The 20,190-nt window shown below is 35.9% G+C and overlaps 1 protein-coding gene across 3 annotated transcripts in view; it reads right to left on the reverse strand.

The window, feature by feature from the left end:
• The window catches only part of LOC143236918 (guanine nucleotide-binding protein G(o) subunit alpha-like), a 77,177-nt gene that overhangs the window by 36,117 nt on the left and 20,870 nt on the right, over positions 1-20,190 (reverse strand). The window contains exon 1 of one of the 3 annotated variants that reach the window (XM_076475602.1): positions 4,892-5,008. The exons of the other annotated variants lie outside the window; for them this stretch is intronic. Within the exon in view, the coding sequence (XP_076331717.1) occupies positions 4,892-4,993 (102 nt within the window). The 5' untranslated portion in view covers positions 4,994-5,008. Of the gene's footprint in view, positions 1-4,891; positions 5,009-20,190 lie in introns of those variants that run through there. 3 annotated transcript variants of the gene reach the window in all.

A 20,190-nucleotide genomic window follows, 5' to 3' on the forward strand; every position in this document is an offset into this window, starting at 1 on the left:
GAGACGTGAGTCCGAAGACATATCGCTGTGTCATTTTATGGGGCTACTTTCTTCCATTCCATTACAGAATGCAAAGTTCAGCATTATGGTAATGTTTTATTGATCCCTGTTGACAACTGAATGAGCCAAGGTGAAAACATCATTCTTTAGAATTACCATAAGGGTTTTTGAATAATCATACTGATCATATTTAGGGTCTGAAAGAACTGTCGTGGTACCCCTTATAGCGTCTCAATTATACAGAAAGGTACTAACATGGCACCGGTATATGCTAGGAGAAATCAATTTAATAACACTCCACAAATAAACCTTTATAAAAATCAGTGTTTAACACAATATATTGAGTTTTGTTGTCATGTCAAGGGACGAAAATCGTAGAGAATTTTCATTAGAGCGAAGAGTTCGTATAAAAGCTTTACACAATGCTGGTTAGATAGACTCTCCCACAAATCACTGTCGACTAGAAATGCTTCTTAAACACTGTTAAGACTGTTAAACTGTTAAACACTCTATTTCCTGAGACCGAGGTAGGTATATTTGAAAATAGGAAAGTAAGAGTAAAAACCTAAACTCAATGATACCGATGTTAAATATCTCTGTTTATGCAGCCTTAGGAACAGAATGTAGACTGTCACTGATCTCAAGCATAAGATAAACAACCATTTACTAAATGGTAGAAAAGTTTTCAAATCTACAGTATTAAGAAAACTCAACAAGAGTGAAATATTTGATAATGTAACAGTTAAAAAACCTTTACTTCGATCTCCAAGTGCTGTAAAGAGATTGAAGTATATTAAAACGTACAAGCATTTGGTTCAAAACAAAAGATGTACGTCCGATGGATGTAAGGTGAAAAATACCTCAATGTATAACACTTACTACGAAGCATGGGAGAGGCTGTATGATGGTTTTGGAGTGTTTTTCTGTTAAGGCGACAGTAGATATTTGCAAAATAAATGGAATAATGGACCAGCGTAAGTTCCATCACATATTCATCTGACTTGGTTTTCCCAGTTTGCATATTATTGGTAAAGGATTTTACTACCAAGATAACGTACCCAAACATTCATCCAACCTATGCAGAAATTATTTAGCTAAGAAATAAGCTGCTGAAATCATTAAAATGATGTAATGACTCAAACAGAGCCCCGATCTCAATCCAATTGAGCATGTCTGGGATTTTATAGATCTAAAACTTGACAAATCCAAAGTTACTTCCAAAAAAACTTTATGGGAGTGTATTAGAGACATTTTAAGTAAAATCTCAAAGAAAACTTTGATATAATATGTTACAACAATGCCTGAAAGACTGTTTGCAGTTATTAAAGCAAATGGAGGACACACAAAATATTAACTGTTTCTGGAGATCAAACACTTCCATTTACTTAGCTTGTTGTATTAAATATGAAAATTATAATAACATATTGATGTTTTATCTGTGATTTACCTTTCATTGTTCCTTTACAGTAGCCTGAAATCTTAATTTTGACTTTGTCTTAATGCTTTTGCTCAACACTGTAGGAGTTTGAATAATATTAACAAAGTGAGCCTAATTAATTATTCCATATTATAAGGAGAGCCGAAGGTCAAACTGAAACGAGAATTTGAGACGTAGACTAAATACGAAAAAAGTTGTAACATATGCATGTATATATATAATCATTAGTTTAAACGTTATTTTCGAAGAATCTACTTGACAAACAACAGTATAAGTCCTGTGAAGCTCTTCAGTGTGTCTCCCTAGTGGCACAGAGGCACGTCTTTTGACTCAAACCACTAGAAACCGGGTTTCGATACCTGTGGTGAACAGAGCACAGATACCCCATTGTGTAGCTTTGTGCTTAATTCTAAACAAACGAACAAGGTCTTCATTGAATAAATGTATCTTCTAAACCGGAGTAAAACCTTGTTATAAGGGAAAATGATCCACAGTATACTTTAAATAAAAGTTCAGTGACAGAGCTTTCTGTGGATTAACGTTGTATAAAATATTCTAATCAGGAAGCTGTCTCTGGACTTTCACTAGAGTAAAAAACTGTTCATCGAATGTTACGGATATTTTATAAATACTATCCCTTCATGACGAGGTGGTTAGGGCGCTCTACTGACAATCTGAGGGTCGGGTGTTAGAATCCCTGTCACATCAAACATGATCGCCATTTCAACAGTGGGGGCGTTATAATGTTACGGTCAATCCCACCATTCGTTGGTAAAAGAATAGCCCAAGAGTTGACGGTGATGACTAGCTGCCTTCTCTCTAGTCTTATACTATTAAATCAGGGGACGGCTAGCGCAGATAGCTCTTGTGTAGCTTTGCGCGAACATCGAAAAACTAACAATTATTTAGTCTTTAAATGTCATACAAATTCTTCTAATAAAAATCTCGAGTTAATACAAGATAAATGCTCATCATATATACATTTTAAACTAGTGTGTTTGTTACAACAGAAACATATCTATCAAGTTCCTTGCAATTATTAACATTCTCAGTATACCTGCAACGCTAGAAACCTTTCGATACCCGTTGTTGGCAGATCACCGATAGCCCTTTGTGTAGCCTTACGTTTAACTGCAAACAAACTATAAATATTCAGACAGCTATAACACAGTATACAGATACTTATGTGGTCGAGTGTCAGTAACAGTAAACGGATCGCTCTCTCTCCTCATTGGTCTAGTCATTTTTCTAATATTAGCCTCACCCAGCGATGTGCTTATAGCGAAATAAACTCTTGGCAAACAGACAAACGTGAACGTAAATGGAGATAATTACTGATAGAAATATTTGCTATGATTGTGGTTGGTAACAAGAACAAAATCAACATAAATATCGAAACACGAGTCCTACGTTTTGTATCTAGTATCACATTTTAGAAAATAATGCCGAATTCTGTCATTTTTGAAACACATTTAAAAAACAATTTAGGTTCTTTACATAAATGGCAAGGGAACCCATACAGAATAGACGGAAGATAAAATGATAAAAAACAACAACCTAACTATAGTAACTTATTATAATAATCACAAGAACTAAAAATCATAAACGCGGGGTTCCATATAATGTACCCATGGCCTCTGAATTGAAACACTAATTAACATCTCGGAATTATTAAAAACACAAAGTAATAATCTACAAAGAAAATACTGCACGTGGCATCAAGGTTAGCGCAGATCACAGTAAGTGGATTAGGGCGTCATTAGTATAAGAGGTTTGGGAACCATTGGTCTGAAATAATAACGCCTGATACAAAGAGCGGAGAAGATAATATTTTTACCGAATATTTCAAATATTCCTTTGCCATCTATATCCAATATCCTAAACACATTCAAAAGTAGTAACTGTAACTTATGTATCTCAGAACGGTTGGTATGGGTATTAACACTTTTATTAATAAGCAGAGAACAATGTTTCGACCTTCCTAGATCATCTTCATGTTAACAAAGATACAGTTTATTTCAAATGGGTTTCTCATCATAAAGAATAACTATATCTTAGTTAAGGGGCTTGGCATGGCCAGGTGGTTAAGGCACTCGGCTTGTAATCTGAGTGTCGTTAGTTCGCATCCCCGTCGCGCCAAACATGCTCGTCCTTTCAGTCGTGGGGGCGTTATAATGTGACGGTCAGTCCCACTATTCGTTGGTAAAAGAGTAGCCCAAGAGTTGGCGGTGGTTAGTGATGACTAGCTGCCATTTAGCTGTCGTACACTGCTATATTAGGGACGGCTAGCGCAGAGGAGCCTCGTGAAGCTTTGAGCAAAATTCAATACAAAAAAACTGTCTGGTACAATAGACTTAAATGCATTTCCCACGTATCTCTGTGGTAGATGTCATGTTTCCTCGTTCACAACACGAAATACCCCAAAAGACTGGTATTAGTCCACTTTCCCTGTTAACTCAAGTATTTCAGTATGCTGATGACATAGCGTTATGTAGCACAATGTAGTAAGACCCTACTTGCTGCCAATACAGTTAAAAATATTGTATGATAAATAGCGATTTGCTTTCAATTCTTGAGTAGTTTAGACTATCGCTTACCACAGATGTTTAAACAATGTAACACATCCATCTCTTCTACGAACAAATTTACGTTCCTTGATAGTACATCCAACAGCAAGTGCACCTGGGATTTAAATTTATTTACGTGTTACACTCTTCACGGCTGTAAAATATCCACATCCCATCTTATTTATAAAGTTTTAACTATAACTCTAATGGAATACGGTCATATAACATACAACGTGATTGATAAGAGTTTCTATAAACTATGCAAACACTTTAACTCCTCGCATTACTTACAGCATTCCACATCCATACTTTACTGTTAGATTAGTTTATTATTAGGTTGAGGAATAATTCGTAAGCGTTTTTAAATAATTTCATTCAAGCATTACATGCAAGACTATACAATACTTCAATGCATGAACACATTACACCCAAAACATTTATTATGATACTTTATTTCATGTAATACCTAGGTATATAGTATGCATTGTTGTAAACGAAATTGCAAGAAATTAAATGCGAAAAGCAGATGGTGTCGAAAATGCTCGATTTTGTCCACTTGACATTCCATTTAATGAGCTGAAAATGAAAGCAAAAATTAAAGACATATGAAAATCAAACACACCATCTATTAGAGCAAAAAATTATCTACCAAATGACATGAAATATTTTGCGAAAGCGTTTCATTTATGAATATATTTTTTAACTTGAAAAAACGCTCACGAATTATTCCTCAACCCAATACAACTATCAAAAAGTAATAAAAATTGGCTTCTAAATTCTACAAAAAAAATATAAAACTCACCAAACGGAAACCCTCTGTCTCGTCAGTGTTTTCTATCATAGCACCCCTTTACGCCACCCTCCTTATACCAAAAATAAACCTTACCCTTTCAAGTTGATGAATAGCTCTATCAACTCTATGTGAATCACCAGTTCTAGGTAGGTCAGTTTTATATTGTATGTGCTTTATTAATCTTCGCCTTTTCATTTCAATGATTCCTCTTAGTTCCTTCACTTTCCATGGTAGCTTGAGCAGTGGGTGGGTATGTTTTTCATTCTCTGCTCCGCCTAGTAAAAGTGTTGTTTTCCCTCGAGGTACTCCTGTTCCCTCCACACCCGCATCTAATGTGGCGTTAGGCATAGAATTTATTGATTCCCGCCGTACACTAACATAACTACTGCTCATTGAATGATAAGTATTCCTCAAGATACGGCAGGCATTAAGTATTCCTCATGATACGGCAGGCATTGTCCACAACGTTTTCTTATCCTTACCGATAATATTTGTGTATATGTATATCTTAATAGATTAATATATATATTTATATATATGTGTTGTAATGTTCATAGAGCATGACCGCAGCGACAGAAAATTAATTTGTTTCAAACACGCGAGTATTAAATCCAGAATTTTTACTAAAAGAATAATAATAATAGTCATATTATATGCCTTAGACTACCAGGAGGGATGTGGGGGGAGGGGCAGTAGCTCTTGCACCGAACTGTTTGCATCTGTGATCCAACAGAGTCAGGCGATGAACAAAAATAAACATACTGTTAAGTAGTTCAACATATGAGATCACTGATCACGCGCTACACAGTTAATGAAGTACTGAAGGCGTGGCGCACCTCTCGGCAGATATAAAGAGGGGGACTACACCCTCTGAAACCATCTTTTCAACATTCCGGCGATTTGGTCAATCTCACAGATACACCAGATGGAAAACCAAAAACTTGGAGCATTACTCTGAACTCTGAAAAATGCACACACCCACACATACATGCATATATATATTACTTAAAAAACTGTTGATTTCCGTCGGATTTAGTCAAAATTGAATAAAAATATTCGCGCATTGCCAAGTTACTACAAGTTAGGACAGCAGTGATTATTACCACAAACGATTAAATTAATGACTTCACTGCTATTAGTGGTTCCCGTGGGCAATAATGACTTTATTGCTCGTCTGTCTTGGAGTTTGCACTGTATTTTTTGTTTGTTTGTTATCATTTCCTGCCCTTTCTTTTATTATCTGCCGAAAAGTTAAATACTGTATGCGACGAAACAACGAATTCACGCTTTGAAACCAGATTCGGCGCCAAACTCGCGACGTGGCGCCAACATACAATTCATTAAGCGTGCATCAATAGCAACTCCTGGAAACTAATTTACCTCCACGTTTGATGAATGATGAGTCACGGAATACACATCAGACTGTATTATATAAATTGCCGAGGTAATTACTAACATAGATACGTAAAAAAAGAGTACAATTTAGAAATGAAACCAATTTTGTTGCGTGGTTTTCAATGGCTTAGGATAAATTACGATCGTAATAAAAACAATGAATCTATAATATCATTCCACGGTACAGTTTAGAAAGACGTACAGACAGATATTTTAACACTTTACGAGAATGTTCTGAATTAAAAGTCGAATATCTATAAATGTAAGCTTGGAAAAATATTAGAGGATTCAGTACTTGTGTAACCAAGGTAAAAATGTAAAAAAACACCAAAAAACAGCAACCAAATACCTACGTATATTAATGTACAAGTAATAAAAATAATTTATAAGTGTACAATTATGTAGAGATGGCAGTGCCAAAGAGAAAACAAATAAGAGTTTAGGGTTAATACTGGTGTAGATAGTTCACTCCTACATGACTTTCGATATTAATATTTTTGTTGCACTTTAAAATGCACGATTAAAAAATAGTTCGACCGACCTTGTAGCGAGAGTGTGATAAAAAGCTATACAACACAGTCTGTATCTCGATCAAGCTCTGATGTCATAGCAACTTATTACGAAATTTAAGTCGTTTGGTTTCCTACAATTGATAAAAAATTACACATATACATGGTTTATTTGTGTTTTGGAATTAAGCACAAAGCTATACAATGGGCTATATGTTCTCTGCCCACCGCTGGTATGGAAGCCCAATTTCTAGCGGTGTGAATTCGCAGACATGCCGCTGTGCCACTAGCGGCAGGTATATTTTAACTGAACTGCTACACTATGAAAACAAAGTTAGCGCATTTTGTTTCTATAATTTACGAGACTAGCCTATAAAAACTTAGCTATTATTTAACACTACAAGTTTTATTCTCTTCATTGTTTTATTTTAATTATAATTCGTTGACGAAATTATGCCAGACGTGTTTACGTCTCAAACATAACATTCAGTTACTTAATTATTCTCCAACGGGCAAATCGACAGAAAGACACGCACGTGCGTACACTTCTTTTAAATAAAGCAATCTAGCAGCAAAGAACAACTGAGTGTCTCCTTTTTGTTTGTTTTGTTTTAATTTCGCGCAAAGCTATTCGAGAGCTATCTGGGTCAGCCGTCCCTAATTTTACAGTGTAAGACTAGAAGAAAGGCAGCTAGTCATCACCACCCACCGCCAGCTCTTGGACTACTCTTTTACCAACGAATAGTGGGATTGACCATCACATTATAACGTCTCCACGGCTTAAAGGGCGAGCATGTTTGGTGCGATGAGGATGTGTACTCCCGATCCTCGGATTATAACTCGAATGTCTTAACCATCTGGCCATGCCGGGCCGGTTCCTCATATAAAAATTTTAACATATAGAACAGGGGTGGCCAAACTTGCTTAACGTAAAAGCAACATACGATAAACTTAAGATGTTTGAGAGCCAAAAGACATGAACAAATATTACACACGCGTTTTTATTGTTACATACACATTATGTCACATAACATTTATATAAATATTAATAAATACATATACGTAATAATATTTATTCATGTATGTAAATTTTTAAACTGTTAATTTGTATTAGTTTCAACAATCAAAGTTCACGTATATGTACCAATAGTTTTCAAAATCACAGCTGGTTATTGTTTTAGCTATGTTGAGCGTACTTAATACGGTAATGAACTACGAAAACATCTAAGAAAAATATGCAAATCTGCACTTCATTAACATTAAATGAGACAGCCAAAAATAAAAATAAAAGGAGTAAAAACATATTTTTAATGATATTTACTTGTCTTAGTAAATATCTGGTCAAAACATGGAGGAAAATATGTAAAACAATAAAACTAGAAGTATTTTAATCAGATACCACCTTACAAAATTTTAGTCTTATCATAATATATTTCCAATAGAAACAGACAATGATACAATTATCAGGCTATTTACTGCTAGCAGACGTCTTGTGAGTTTCCATCGTGGTTGTGAGTCGTTGAAATTCCGGCTGATATGTTGTCATGGCTATACGAATTAACTCCGTCAGGATTGCACAATGCTTCGATTTCAAAAACTTCATTACAGAGTACAGTGATTCACAGCAGTATGTTGTGCTGAAAATTAAGATGAGTCGCACACTGGTTTTCTTCTGTTCAGGATATTTTATTTCTGGAACTTGCCACCATAACTGAATTGTAGAATGGGATTTATGGAACATCTTTAGGCCCAGGTCCTCCTGTAGTTCTATTAGTTCCATTTCCACAGCAGATGATTCTGTAATTAGAGGTTCGAAAATTGGACAACCATCATTTGATCACATCAACCATGAATGGATTTACAAGAAAGGCAAAGCAGGGCTTCAGCTTCTGCAAATCCTCAATCCTGTCTAGAAAATTATTAAGCAGTCCTTGTAATTTATCTTTGGTTTCTTCCAGTTTGTGATCTTTTATTTCAATATCAGGAAATGTATTTACTCTCATTTTGAGATTGGAAAAGTAACTGAAGTTTCTTGAAAAAGTCTTATTTTATTCTGAAAGCTTAAAATTGTCTAAGTAAGATCAGAAATAATCTCATTTTTGTAGATGATTCATTATATCAGTAAAGAATACTAGATCTTGCATCCATTCATCATTTGCCAGTTGAGGATAGAATCTATTCTTCAAAAAAAGTAATAATAGGCTCCAACAGATCCACAAACCTATTTAAAACATTGCTGGTTGACAGCTACCTCACAATGCAATAGAAAAAGACATTACTTGGTTTTATCTTCACGCTCCAGTTCTTCAATAAAAATTTTGAACTGTCAGTGGGTCTTCCCATTTAAGCGTATGTAATTGACAATTTTAAGAGCAAATTTCACAACATATTCATAATTGAAGTATCTGGCTAGCAGGTGTTCACGATGAATAATTCAATGAATAGGGAGAATCTCTGGATAGCTGGGATCACTTTTCATAAGTGCAATTAATCCTGCATTTTTCCCCACCATTGCAGGTGCTAAATCTGTTGCAACACTGACATGTTAAATGTTTATCCACTTTCAAGCTCTTTCAAGCGCATTTTTAATGCCAACACCACGAGTTGTTTCTTTTAGTGCAACTAAGTCCAAGATTTCTTCTTTCACAGTTACATCAGAGGAAACATAACAAACAAATACCGCCAGTTGTGGGCTGTCTTGTATGTCTGTAGGTTCATCAAGAACTAAGCTGAATGCAAGGGAATTCTTTAAAGCATTTTGCCTGCAACATCAGCACTGATCTGGGAGATACGTCTTTCTGTAGTGTGACATGAAGCTGGTGTTTGTGCTATTAGTCGCTGAAGTTTTGTGTTATTTGGATCTAACACTGCAACAATTTCAGCTATATTCTTCTTAACAAATTATCATCAGAATATGGGCGTTTAGCACGAGCAATGTTCCATGATATAACAAAACTAGCTTTAGCCGTTGTATCAACTTCCTTACTGAACGTTGTCAACAGTGTCTGTTGGTTATTCAGTGATGACTTTAACACAGTTAACTTGTTTTTCCGTAATTCTGATTTAGGTAAATAATCAGACGAAAAGTTTTTGTGATTTGTTTGATAGCGGCGTTTTAAGTTACCTGCTTTGTAATGACTGAGTAACACATTACAGATAAGACACAAAGGTTTACCTCCTTTAACGGTGGATGCAAAATCTTCCTCCCACTCTGGCTTAAATTTTCTGTTTTTATCTTCATACTTTCGATTTTTACAATTTGATGACACAATCTTCCTTCACAAAACTTTCACAAACACTTAAAAAAATTAAAGTGAAAAGAAACAATAATTTCCAACACGCGTAACGCAACCCAACTCTATAGCGCTCAGTATCACACTAACACTCCGCTAATTTCACTGCCCGCAACACAGCCACACACACCACAATCACGCGATCGCAAGCCACACCCATTAAAACTAACATTGTTAGCACCGGCTTGTACGATTACTGATTCTCCAGTACAATTCCTCTGTAATCCTTGCTTGTATGATTACTGATTCTCCTGTACAATTCCTCTGTAATCCTTGCTTGTATGATTACTGATTCTCCAGCACAATTTCTCTGTAATCCTTACTTGTATGATTACTGATTCTCCAGTATAATTCCTTTGTGATCCTTGCTGATCTGAAATTTCTTTGATCCCTGACTCAAATCTAGAATCAAAATTAGGATTTAAATTATTAAATGTATTTACTCACCAGGAACATTAAACTTACGTTTTAATCAAGTAGACTCTCAATTTATACCCGGTAAATTATTATAAAGCTTGAAAATGTGTACTTACCTTTTATATTAATTGTGATCCAAAAAAGAGCACAGCCAACATATTTTCACGAGCCGCACGTTATATGTCAAAGAGCCGCGGTTTGGCCACATCTGATATAGAAGAACAATTCCGTTTTGGTGACGATGCGTTACTAAAATAGCTTTTATATCATGCTATTTAGTAATAAATGTATAATATCGTTGATAAGAGGATATGTGGTGAAAGTATAAAAGGAAATATACAAACTACAAAATTTATACAAAATGTTTTTTTAATATAGCGGTTCCATCCATTAATTAAAGTTGTTTTTAATTATTGCTGAAGTGTAAAATCGGAGGAAAATTAGAGAAAATGTTACCTATATAAACAGGCCACATCCCGTTATACGCTAAAATAGGTTCAAAATGTACATATTAACAAATTCATCTGGAATAAATCAAACTAATAACTCGAGCGAAGTCGGGTACTTTTCTGTAGTTTATAATAATCAAGATATATTTCGACTCAAGTTGCTTTTCTTTGTACTTAAATCCTAGGCTTTTAATTACAATACATTGATGTTTATTCTGAGATGATCATGAAGTTGTAATAAATAAACTCAATACCAACAATCACGAATATATAATTTCCAACTACAGTAACATTAAAGTCAGGTATATATTTTACATTGTAACATTAAATGTTAATATTGAAAGCCATATAGTGGTGATCTATATAGCAGTATTATTCCTATATTTTTGTTTGCATTCTTTTGGCCCAACATGAAAGCTAGTCTGTTTTATGAATATGTGTAATAAAACTAAATGTTATGTGTATTGATTTTTTTTCCTTTCCTTTACTCCATACATAATATTGAGGTTGGCTCACCGATTGTATAATGTGCACGTGCGTGTCTGTTTATTGATTTGCCAGTAGGAGAATAATTATGTAATTTAATATGTTACAGTCACCTAATGTTCGTCTATTATTGGCTAACAATTCCTATATCACCTTGTACCTAGGCTTTTTAAAAGTACACTAAATTACCGTAAGAAAGATACTTTTAGGGTTAATGATAGAACTGTTTGCATTAAAAATATGATTTTTTAAATAATTACTACTTATTACGACTTAGCGATGACCGTTTGCACTTACGTAGAGTTGATTTAGGCTTACATTAAAGACACACTAGTTGCACAGTTATCTCGATTGAAAGTAACAGGAAGAAATATGAACCGCTTGGTGGGTTGGTAAGTTTCTGGTTTGGTATATTAGCGATGGTTTCTTGCCCTTTTGAGGGGACTTGTTGATTAGAGAAACAAATGAAAGTGAGAGGTAATCATGTTGTAAATAAAGGCTAAGTGTCAATGGTGGTTTTTTAGCATGCATTTTTGTGTCAGTCATGTCCACTGATTTCCTTGTGTTACGTATTATAATTTATCCCTAAAGAGTCTCCGATTTATTATGTTACCAACGTTACGTATTACAATTTCGAATAGCCGGAAATTTGAATTTAGAAATTAATTGAATGTCGATATGTATCAAGTTTGTGATATTTGTCAACAAGATTGATACCCACAATTTTATTTTAACACAAATATAGCTTCATATACAAACAATAAAATTTATAATAACGGTTATTGCAACTAGTTATTACAAATAATGATTTACATACAACAGTTTTACAAAATTAAAAATAATAGTGAGCCTTCTATCTGAATATTTTACCAACGGTTCACAATGAACGAATAATACTATGATTGTTACATTTCGCTTAATGGCTAGCCTCACGCCGTTTATAAGCTGACTTTTCTCCAGCGAAGACATAAAATGTCCTTGTAGAAAGAGCAACGTCGTTAGTTAATTATCTGAAGTTAAACGGTCTGTATTGTTCGAAATCGATAGATATTTCTGGTCAAATATCTATAGTTTCCTGATTAATAACCCTTTATCACAGTTATAGCTTCAGAAGTTTATGCTATACTAACTGTAGCAAACCAACAACAATATTATTAAACTGTCTCTTGACGCATCGATTTATAATCTTTTGTCGATGTTCTCGAAAGTTCAGTAGGTAACAATTTAAAATATATATTACTGATTCTTATATTCAAGAATCTTCTACAAATTTAGAGAACATGCGGGATGTGCGCAATACCTATTTAACAATATAACTTACATACATATCTAAATATATAGTAAACTGAAACAAAAGTAGATATTAAAATAATGTGAAATCTATCACGCTTAGCCATTTCTACATACAGTCAATCGACTCTGACAATAGCCACTTCGTGTGGTACGAGAAGGTGCCTATATTGTATAAAACGCTTTCCTCTTCATAACTGTACTGAATAAGTCTTAGATACATGCAGGTGTTTAAAGTCCCTTTGGCACTTTTAATAACACAACGATGAATACAACAAAATATTAAACATGGTATTTTTCGACGATAATAATTTATTTTTACCATATTCAGTAAACGACTTTTTAAAAACAAATGTAATACTTGAAGTTAAACAATTTATGTCTCAACATATTGATACACAGTGTCATACACAAAGCCACAAGACTATTACACACTGCAGGAATAACGACTCTCACAACATTTATTGAACATTTTATCATTGTATTGATTGTCATACGGTCTAACAACAATTATATCACAACTCACATACATACCTTCCCAACAGGCAGCGTTCGCTCTCACCGATCACACAACGCGGACGCGCATCGCACCGATGGATTAGTCACGCCAGGCGATATCTCGCTTCACAATCGTTGTTTTCATTAGTCCGGGAGCGATTAGCGTCAAAGTGAGTATCGAGTGAAACCTTCCAAATGTGAAACAACTTGAGCTAGAAACACGAAAGGTAATTGCTACCATGGTGAACTGGAAACCACGAGCTCTCTACTTTCGTTGGCATGTCACACCACACATTAATGTGCAAGTTCAATGTGATTGAATAGTGGGGGAGTGGGGTATATCGTACCTGCTGCATCGAACTTGTGTGTTTATACAACATATCGAAAACGTATAAAACCAGCTTCAGGTAACATAAAAATGTGCTATTTTCAGTAATTACAAAAAAATTTTCTGAGGAGACACGACCCAGAACCCACATATATGTTTTTTTAAATCATCTCGTTTTACTCCAAAAATAGCACCTATTTCCTTTTGTGAGGTTTCAGCGTGTGCTATTCGTCTTGCCTCGTTTGGTACGAACGCATTTATTAGCTTTAACATGCACTAATAAAACCAGTACTGCATTTATAAACATGAATAATATCTTAATCAAGTCTCTGAAAACGCGTCAGAAACCTTAACACTTTCTGCTAGTATTTTTAAACAGATTGAAAACAGTGCGATGAACGCACCTTTACTGCGAATTGAGTGTATGTGTACACTTAAGCGCCGTTCATTTCATAAAGAGTTCACTGATCATTTACTTCTAGCACCAGGTGTGGACGCTACGTTATATATGTTGTTGCTGTGTTTGGGATTTCCTAAGCACCTTCTATATTTAACGTCAGCTCATAAAATGAAGTACTAACACGTTGCGCAGTTCAGACGTGGGAACGTAACAGTATGTACATAAGTAACAGTATGTACATAAGCAGTTTCTAAGTTACATTAACATCATATTTCACATTAAAATACACTAACCGGTAACCCGGATTTCTATTCATTCTACACAAGATAATAGGATATTCCAGGTATTAAAATATTTTAAACAGAATAATCATTTAATTAATAATGAAGCAAGTTACAAGTTTTTATTGTTCAACGATGACATCTGTATATGAAATTACTCAATTTTAAGTGTAGTTTCATATGTTGTTTTTATTAAGTCTAAGAATAAACGCCATGATATAGATTTATAGAGAAGTGTAGTGTCAACAGTGTCTTATGGAAACAGTGTTTGAAAGTTGCACATCTTCTAATAGTATAGATTACTGTATTTAAAGCATCATTTGACAGAAACCAATGTGACCACCTATAACTAACTGGCGAGCTGCTAGACAATGATTACCTAATCTAATGTGTGTATCCTTTGAAACCTTTCAGAGAGCGACAAAAGGGGCTGCATTCCTATATGGCTTCCCTAGGTCCCCTTAAGGGACTTTTTGAACTAGTACGTTATCCATTCTGCTAAGTGATACATAAGTACTGCACATTGAACTCTATATTTAAGCCCAATCACCAACGTCCTAGTACAACAAAAGACATTTCTATCCTCACAGTCTCTCTTCAAGCTGGCCACATAGGTACTATACCTGGCTTCACTAGTGCCAGCTAGAAAAGTGGGTTTTTCCGGGGTTCTCCCGTTTCCACCACATCAAAAATTGGCATAGGATCTACGGATCCCCACCGCCCTGATGGACCCTAAGTCTCATATCAGTCGTTGATCTTGTGATACTCACACTCATTGCCCGGCGCCTGTCGTCGATTCTTTTCTTCTGATACTTGTGTGTGCGTGTGTGTGAGCTTTTTTTTTTTTTTCCTGGTAGCAAGATTTAAAAGTTTCTTTTGCGGGATGAAGAAAAACAAATTTTCTGAGCACCCCCGGTAATATCTGTTCCCAAGCTCTGGCTGGGGACAGATAAACTTGAACCTGTCACGTTTTTCTTCTTCTTCTAAAAAGTACTAACATTAAACTACCTTAATGAATCGTAGTTAAATGTAACTGAACCCAGTGTATCTCAACTATTCCAACAATGCTAAGCACATGTGGTATGAACACAACATACTGTCCATTTTACAGCCTTGTGCTTAACAACAAACAAAAAAATTTGTATCTTCAGTTATTACCGAATTTAGCTGCTATTTTCTGCCACAGGCTAAACAGTGTTATTCTAAATTATCCAGCTACAACCTAACTCAACCATAATCCAATCTTCTGTGTCGTAGAGCGCAAGGTACAAGCTCTGGGGATAGAATGACTATTAATGAATATTGATAAAAGCCACAGGTGGAGGGCGCTTCTAACTTCTGGGTTTATTTTGTTTATGTGGAATTAAGCCCAAAGTTACACAATGTGCCATCGGTGCTCTGTCCACCACAGGTACCGAAACCCAGTTTCTAGTAGCGTGAGTCCGCAAACATTCCGCTGTGCCACCGAGGGGCATTTACTGGGTTGACTTTTTTCTGGCGGGCAATTCTAAACAGAAGATAGTTAATTCTAAATTTTAGGTTTAAAACACTACATACAAAATCTGATCTAACCTGACTAACGTGATGATATATAAATGATATTTATTGAAAATAGATTTTCTGAACATGGTATGAAAAGCACTGCCACCTAGAAATCCGCGCGCAAAAAAATTAAAAAATGGACGCATTGTTTTAAAAATAATAATAAAAATTCCTTTTTCTCCCCGCTTTGCATTTTTAGGGTCGCGATTATTATTGGATATCTCTTATCTGATTGGACAGGCACAAAATCTCTATACTATATTCCCAAAACATATCCATAAAACAGGACAATACTTGAACTTGTTTTTGGTAAACTTATCTTGATCTCCTCACGATCAAATCAACTACGAAGAAAAAGAGTTATACCTTTCTAACCAAGCACAAAAACCCTAACACTCAGCCAAAACGTGTTATTGGGTTAACCACAGCTCTCCTAGCGGTAGGTCACATCACAGATAGTTGTGCTGGTTGCTACTCATCTCTCTAATGAAGATGAATGACTCTAAGACGGTACACTTCAGCCAAGAATCGTTATTAAGTTAACCTCAGCGCTCCAAGCGGCAGGTTTGATAGTAAACATCTGCGTTAGAGGAGGACTGTTGCGCTTTTTGTAACGAAGTTCAAAAACAGACCGCTGTATAAACGTATTTTTCATGCATGCACATATAATACGATTGGTAGTTTTATGAACAAAATGAGTAGTGTCGCTTCCAGTTCATGTGATCAAGAAATATCGATCACAACTAGCTCCCCTTTTTTTAGATCATGAACTACACTTTGTTTCGTTTCTTGCACGTTTTCAGAATTTTCCTAAAACTTTACATTCCCTGCATCTCATCAGATCGACGAATAATTTTATGAATACAAAAAATGTTGGTTCAATTTTAACGTCGTATAATATGTATTTTCAACAGATGTAGGCAAACTCTCACCTTATTCCACCCCGTTGTTGTATACTCAAAAACTGCCCTCGCGCCACTGGCGTTTCGTACTTATGAGGATTTAAAAAATCTAGTCAAATGTAGACTTTGTAACCCTAACCACTCTTTGAATGAACGAAGTAGTGTAGCTTTCAGTTAAGTGGTTTAGTTTTTTTGAATTTCGCGTAAAGCTACCCGAGGCCCAGCACTCGACTCATAATCTGATGGTCGCGGGTTCGAATCTCCATCGCACCAAACAGGCTCGCCCTCTCAGCTGTAGAGGCGTTATAATGTACGATAAATCCTACTATTCGTTCGTAAAAGAGTAGCCCAAGGGTTAGCGATGGGTGGTAATGACTAGCTGCCTTCCCTCTAGTGTTACACTGCTAAATTAGGGATGGCTAGCGCAAATAGCTCTCGTGTAGTTTTGCGCGAATTTCAAAACAAAAGAAACAAATCTATTCGAAGGCTATCTATGAAAGCCATCTCTAATTTAGAAGTGACAGACTAGAAGGAAGGCAGCTAATCAACACCACCCATTGCCAACTCTTGGGTAACTGTTACCAACGAATAATGAGATTGACCATCACATTATAATGCTCTCATGGCTCAAAGGACGAGCATTCTCGGTGGCGAGAAATCATACCTGCGATCAATAAATTACGCTTCGAGCGCTCTGACCACCAGATCATGCCAAACTAATTTTTTTTCTTGACAGTGAAAATAAAAATATATGTTGCCGGAGTATGCATTACGGTACATATAGTGATCACATTCTAAGGTACACCTATCCAGTGACCTATAGGACCCCTTTTACCTCCTGAGCAGCTTGAATTCTTTGCTGCACGGATTAACAAGGTGCTGAAAACTTGGAAACATTCCTTAGGGATTTTGGTTTATGCTGAATCGATAGCATCACGCAATTACTGTAGATTTGTCTGTCACACATTCATGCTACGAATCTCCCGTTCCACCTGATCCCAAAGGTGCTTTAGTTGATTGAGATTTGGAGACTGTACAGGCCATTGGAGTGCACTGAAGTCGCTGTCATGTTCGTGGAACCAGCGTGAGATAATGCGTGCTCTGTGACATGGCGCATTATCCTGCTGGAAACAGCCAATGGGAAAAAGGAGGAATGTGATGGGCATGGTTAGAAACAATGCTCAGGTATGCTGTGACGGTCAAATGATGCTCAACTAGTATTAAGTAGCCTAATGTGTGCCAATAAAACATCATCCACACCATTACACCACCACCAGCAGCCTGTACCGTTGAAAAATGGTAGGATGAATCAATGCTGTTCATGCCAAGTTCTGACCCTACCATCTGTATGTTGCAGCAGAAATCGAGATTCGTCACACCAAACAACGTTTATCCAATTTTCAATCATCCAGTTTTGGTGATTCTGTGCCCACTGTAGCCTCATATTCCTGTTCTTAGCTGATAGGAGTGTAACCCGGCGTGGTCTTCTACTGCTGTAACCCATCTGTTTCAATGTTCGACTCGTTTTGCGTTCAAAGATGCCTCTCTGCACACCACTGTTGTAAATAGTGGTTATTTGAGTATATGTAACCTTCCTGTCAGCTAGAACGAGTCTGGCCATTTTCCTCTGACCTTTCCCATTAACAAGATGTCTTCGCCCACAGAAATGCTGTTCACTAGATTTTTTTCGCAACATTTTCTCTAAATTCTACAGACTGTAGTGCGTGAAAATCTCAGAAGGTCAGCAGTTTCTGAGAAATTGGAACCACCACGTCTAGCACTAACAGTCATTCCACGGTGAAAGTCGCGTAGTTTACGCGTCTTCCCCATTCTAATGTTTGGTTGAACAACAACAGAACCTATTGACTATGTTTGCATGCTTTATATATTAGGTTACAGTCACATGAATAGCTGCTTGGCTATTTGCGTTTAAGAGCAGATTTACCTAACAAAGTGGCCACTGAGTGCATAATAACCAAGCTAAAAAAAAGAGGGGGCATGTCCCCGCGTCTTTCATTAAAATTACTCCCCGTCATAAAACTCATGAGCCACCACGCACTAAAACCATCAATTATTTATAATTTTGAAAGCTGTTCTGGAACGAAATGGAATCGAAAGATAATGAAGTTAAAACATTTGTAAAGTGTATTACAAACAGCAATTATCAGTTTTGTATCGTGTTAAATACTTTACTGTACAGTTAATGCTTTTTATCAAGCATATCTACAATGAATGATTGGTTTATATTCCGAAACTCTTAATAATGATGATTAGTAGAGACCCACCATATGCAGTCAAATTAGTACCTTTGTCACAATGGTACTTCTTTAAATGCAGGATTCTAGAACATCACAAAGGAATAACTGCAAACATCAAAGTCTGCAAATCCACTTACCTTAGGCCTGGCCTGGCATAACCAGGTAGGTTAAGGCGTTCGATTCGTAATCTGAAAGTCGCGGGTTCGAATCTCCGTCGCACCAAACAGGCTCACTCTTTCATCCGTGGGGGCGTTATATAATGTACGATCAATCCCACTATTCGTTGGTAAAAGAGTAGCCCAAGGGTTGGCGATGGGTAGTGATGACTAGCTGCCTTCCCTCTAGTCTTACACTGCTAAATTGGGGACAGCTAGCGCAGATAGCTCTCGTGTAGCTTTGCGCGAAATTAAAACAAACAAACCTTAGGCCTAACATTAATTGAACCTTTATTAAGTACAGCCTATATTCGATTAAAGAGATGACACTGCAACTTGTTTACACTTTTTGTTTTAGCCAAGTTAGGGCTAAACTTTACTGCACTTAGTACCAACGATAAATAAGCTTATAATGTTATTCTACGACCTTTTTAAAAACTTGAATAAGCTATTACTATGTTGTTGCACAAAATATCTAGTAAAGCATATTTACACTCACCTTTCCTTTACATGCATTGAAATATAGTGAGCTTACATGTGCATTTAGATAGTAAAGTGCACGTGGATTTTCTGGAGAGACAAAAACTGAGTATTACTACAATATATTTACATTAATGTTGATACGTAACCCCATTTTAGACATTTCAAAAACAAATATTCAATATAAAACAGAATACTACTTGATGTGTTTCTCGTGTGTTTATTTTAAACAATTTCAAGTTCCTGGACACAACGCTTCTTCCTGTATTATTTTCAATTCTCATGATATCACAAAGACACTTATTATAACTCAGATTTCTTACACATTTACCATTAAATGTGACCACTTGAATTAATAAACATACAAGTGTGAACATTACATAGATATCACATAATTCCACTTTGTACAAAAAAAAAAGGAAAAAATCCTAATTGCATGGTATTGTCGTAAAGCGTGAGGTTAAATATACAACTTCGTAAGTTGTACTCACCAACACCAGGAGACACTGTTCAAATTTAATTACGCTTGAAAATATAGGAAGTCTAAATGACAAAGAGTCTTCTCCGAGAAATAATTTTAGGCCTATCGACGATAATTCTAGTTACTAGTTCATAGGCCCGTAGGAAGTACTGTAGAAGTTTTCTTTCCCTGTGAAATATTTCAGTGGCAATCTAAAGCTTGCAAGAACATACAAATAACATTAACCAT

The sequence above is a fragment of the Tachypleus tridentatus genome, chromosome 13 (assembly GCF_004210375.1).
Source record: "Tachypleus tridentatus isolate NWPU-2018 chromosome 13, ASM421037v1, whole genome shotgun sequence".
NCBI classification, from domain to species: domain Eukaryota; kingdom Metazoa; phylum Arthropoda; class Merostomata; order Xiphosura; family Limulidae; genus Tachypleus; species Tachypleus tridentatus.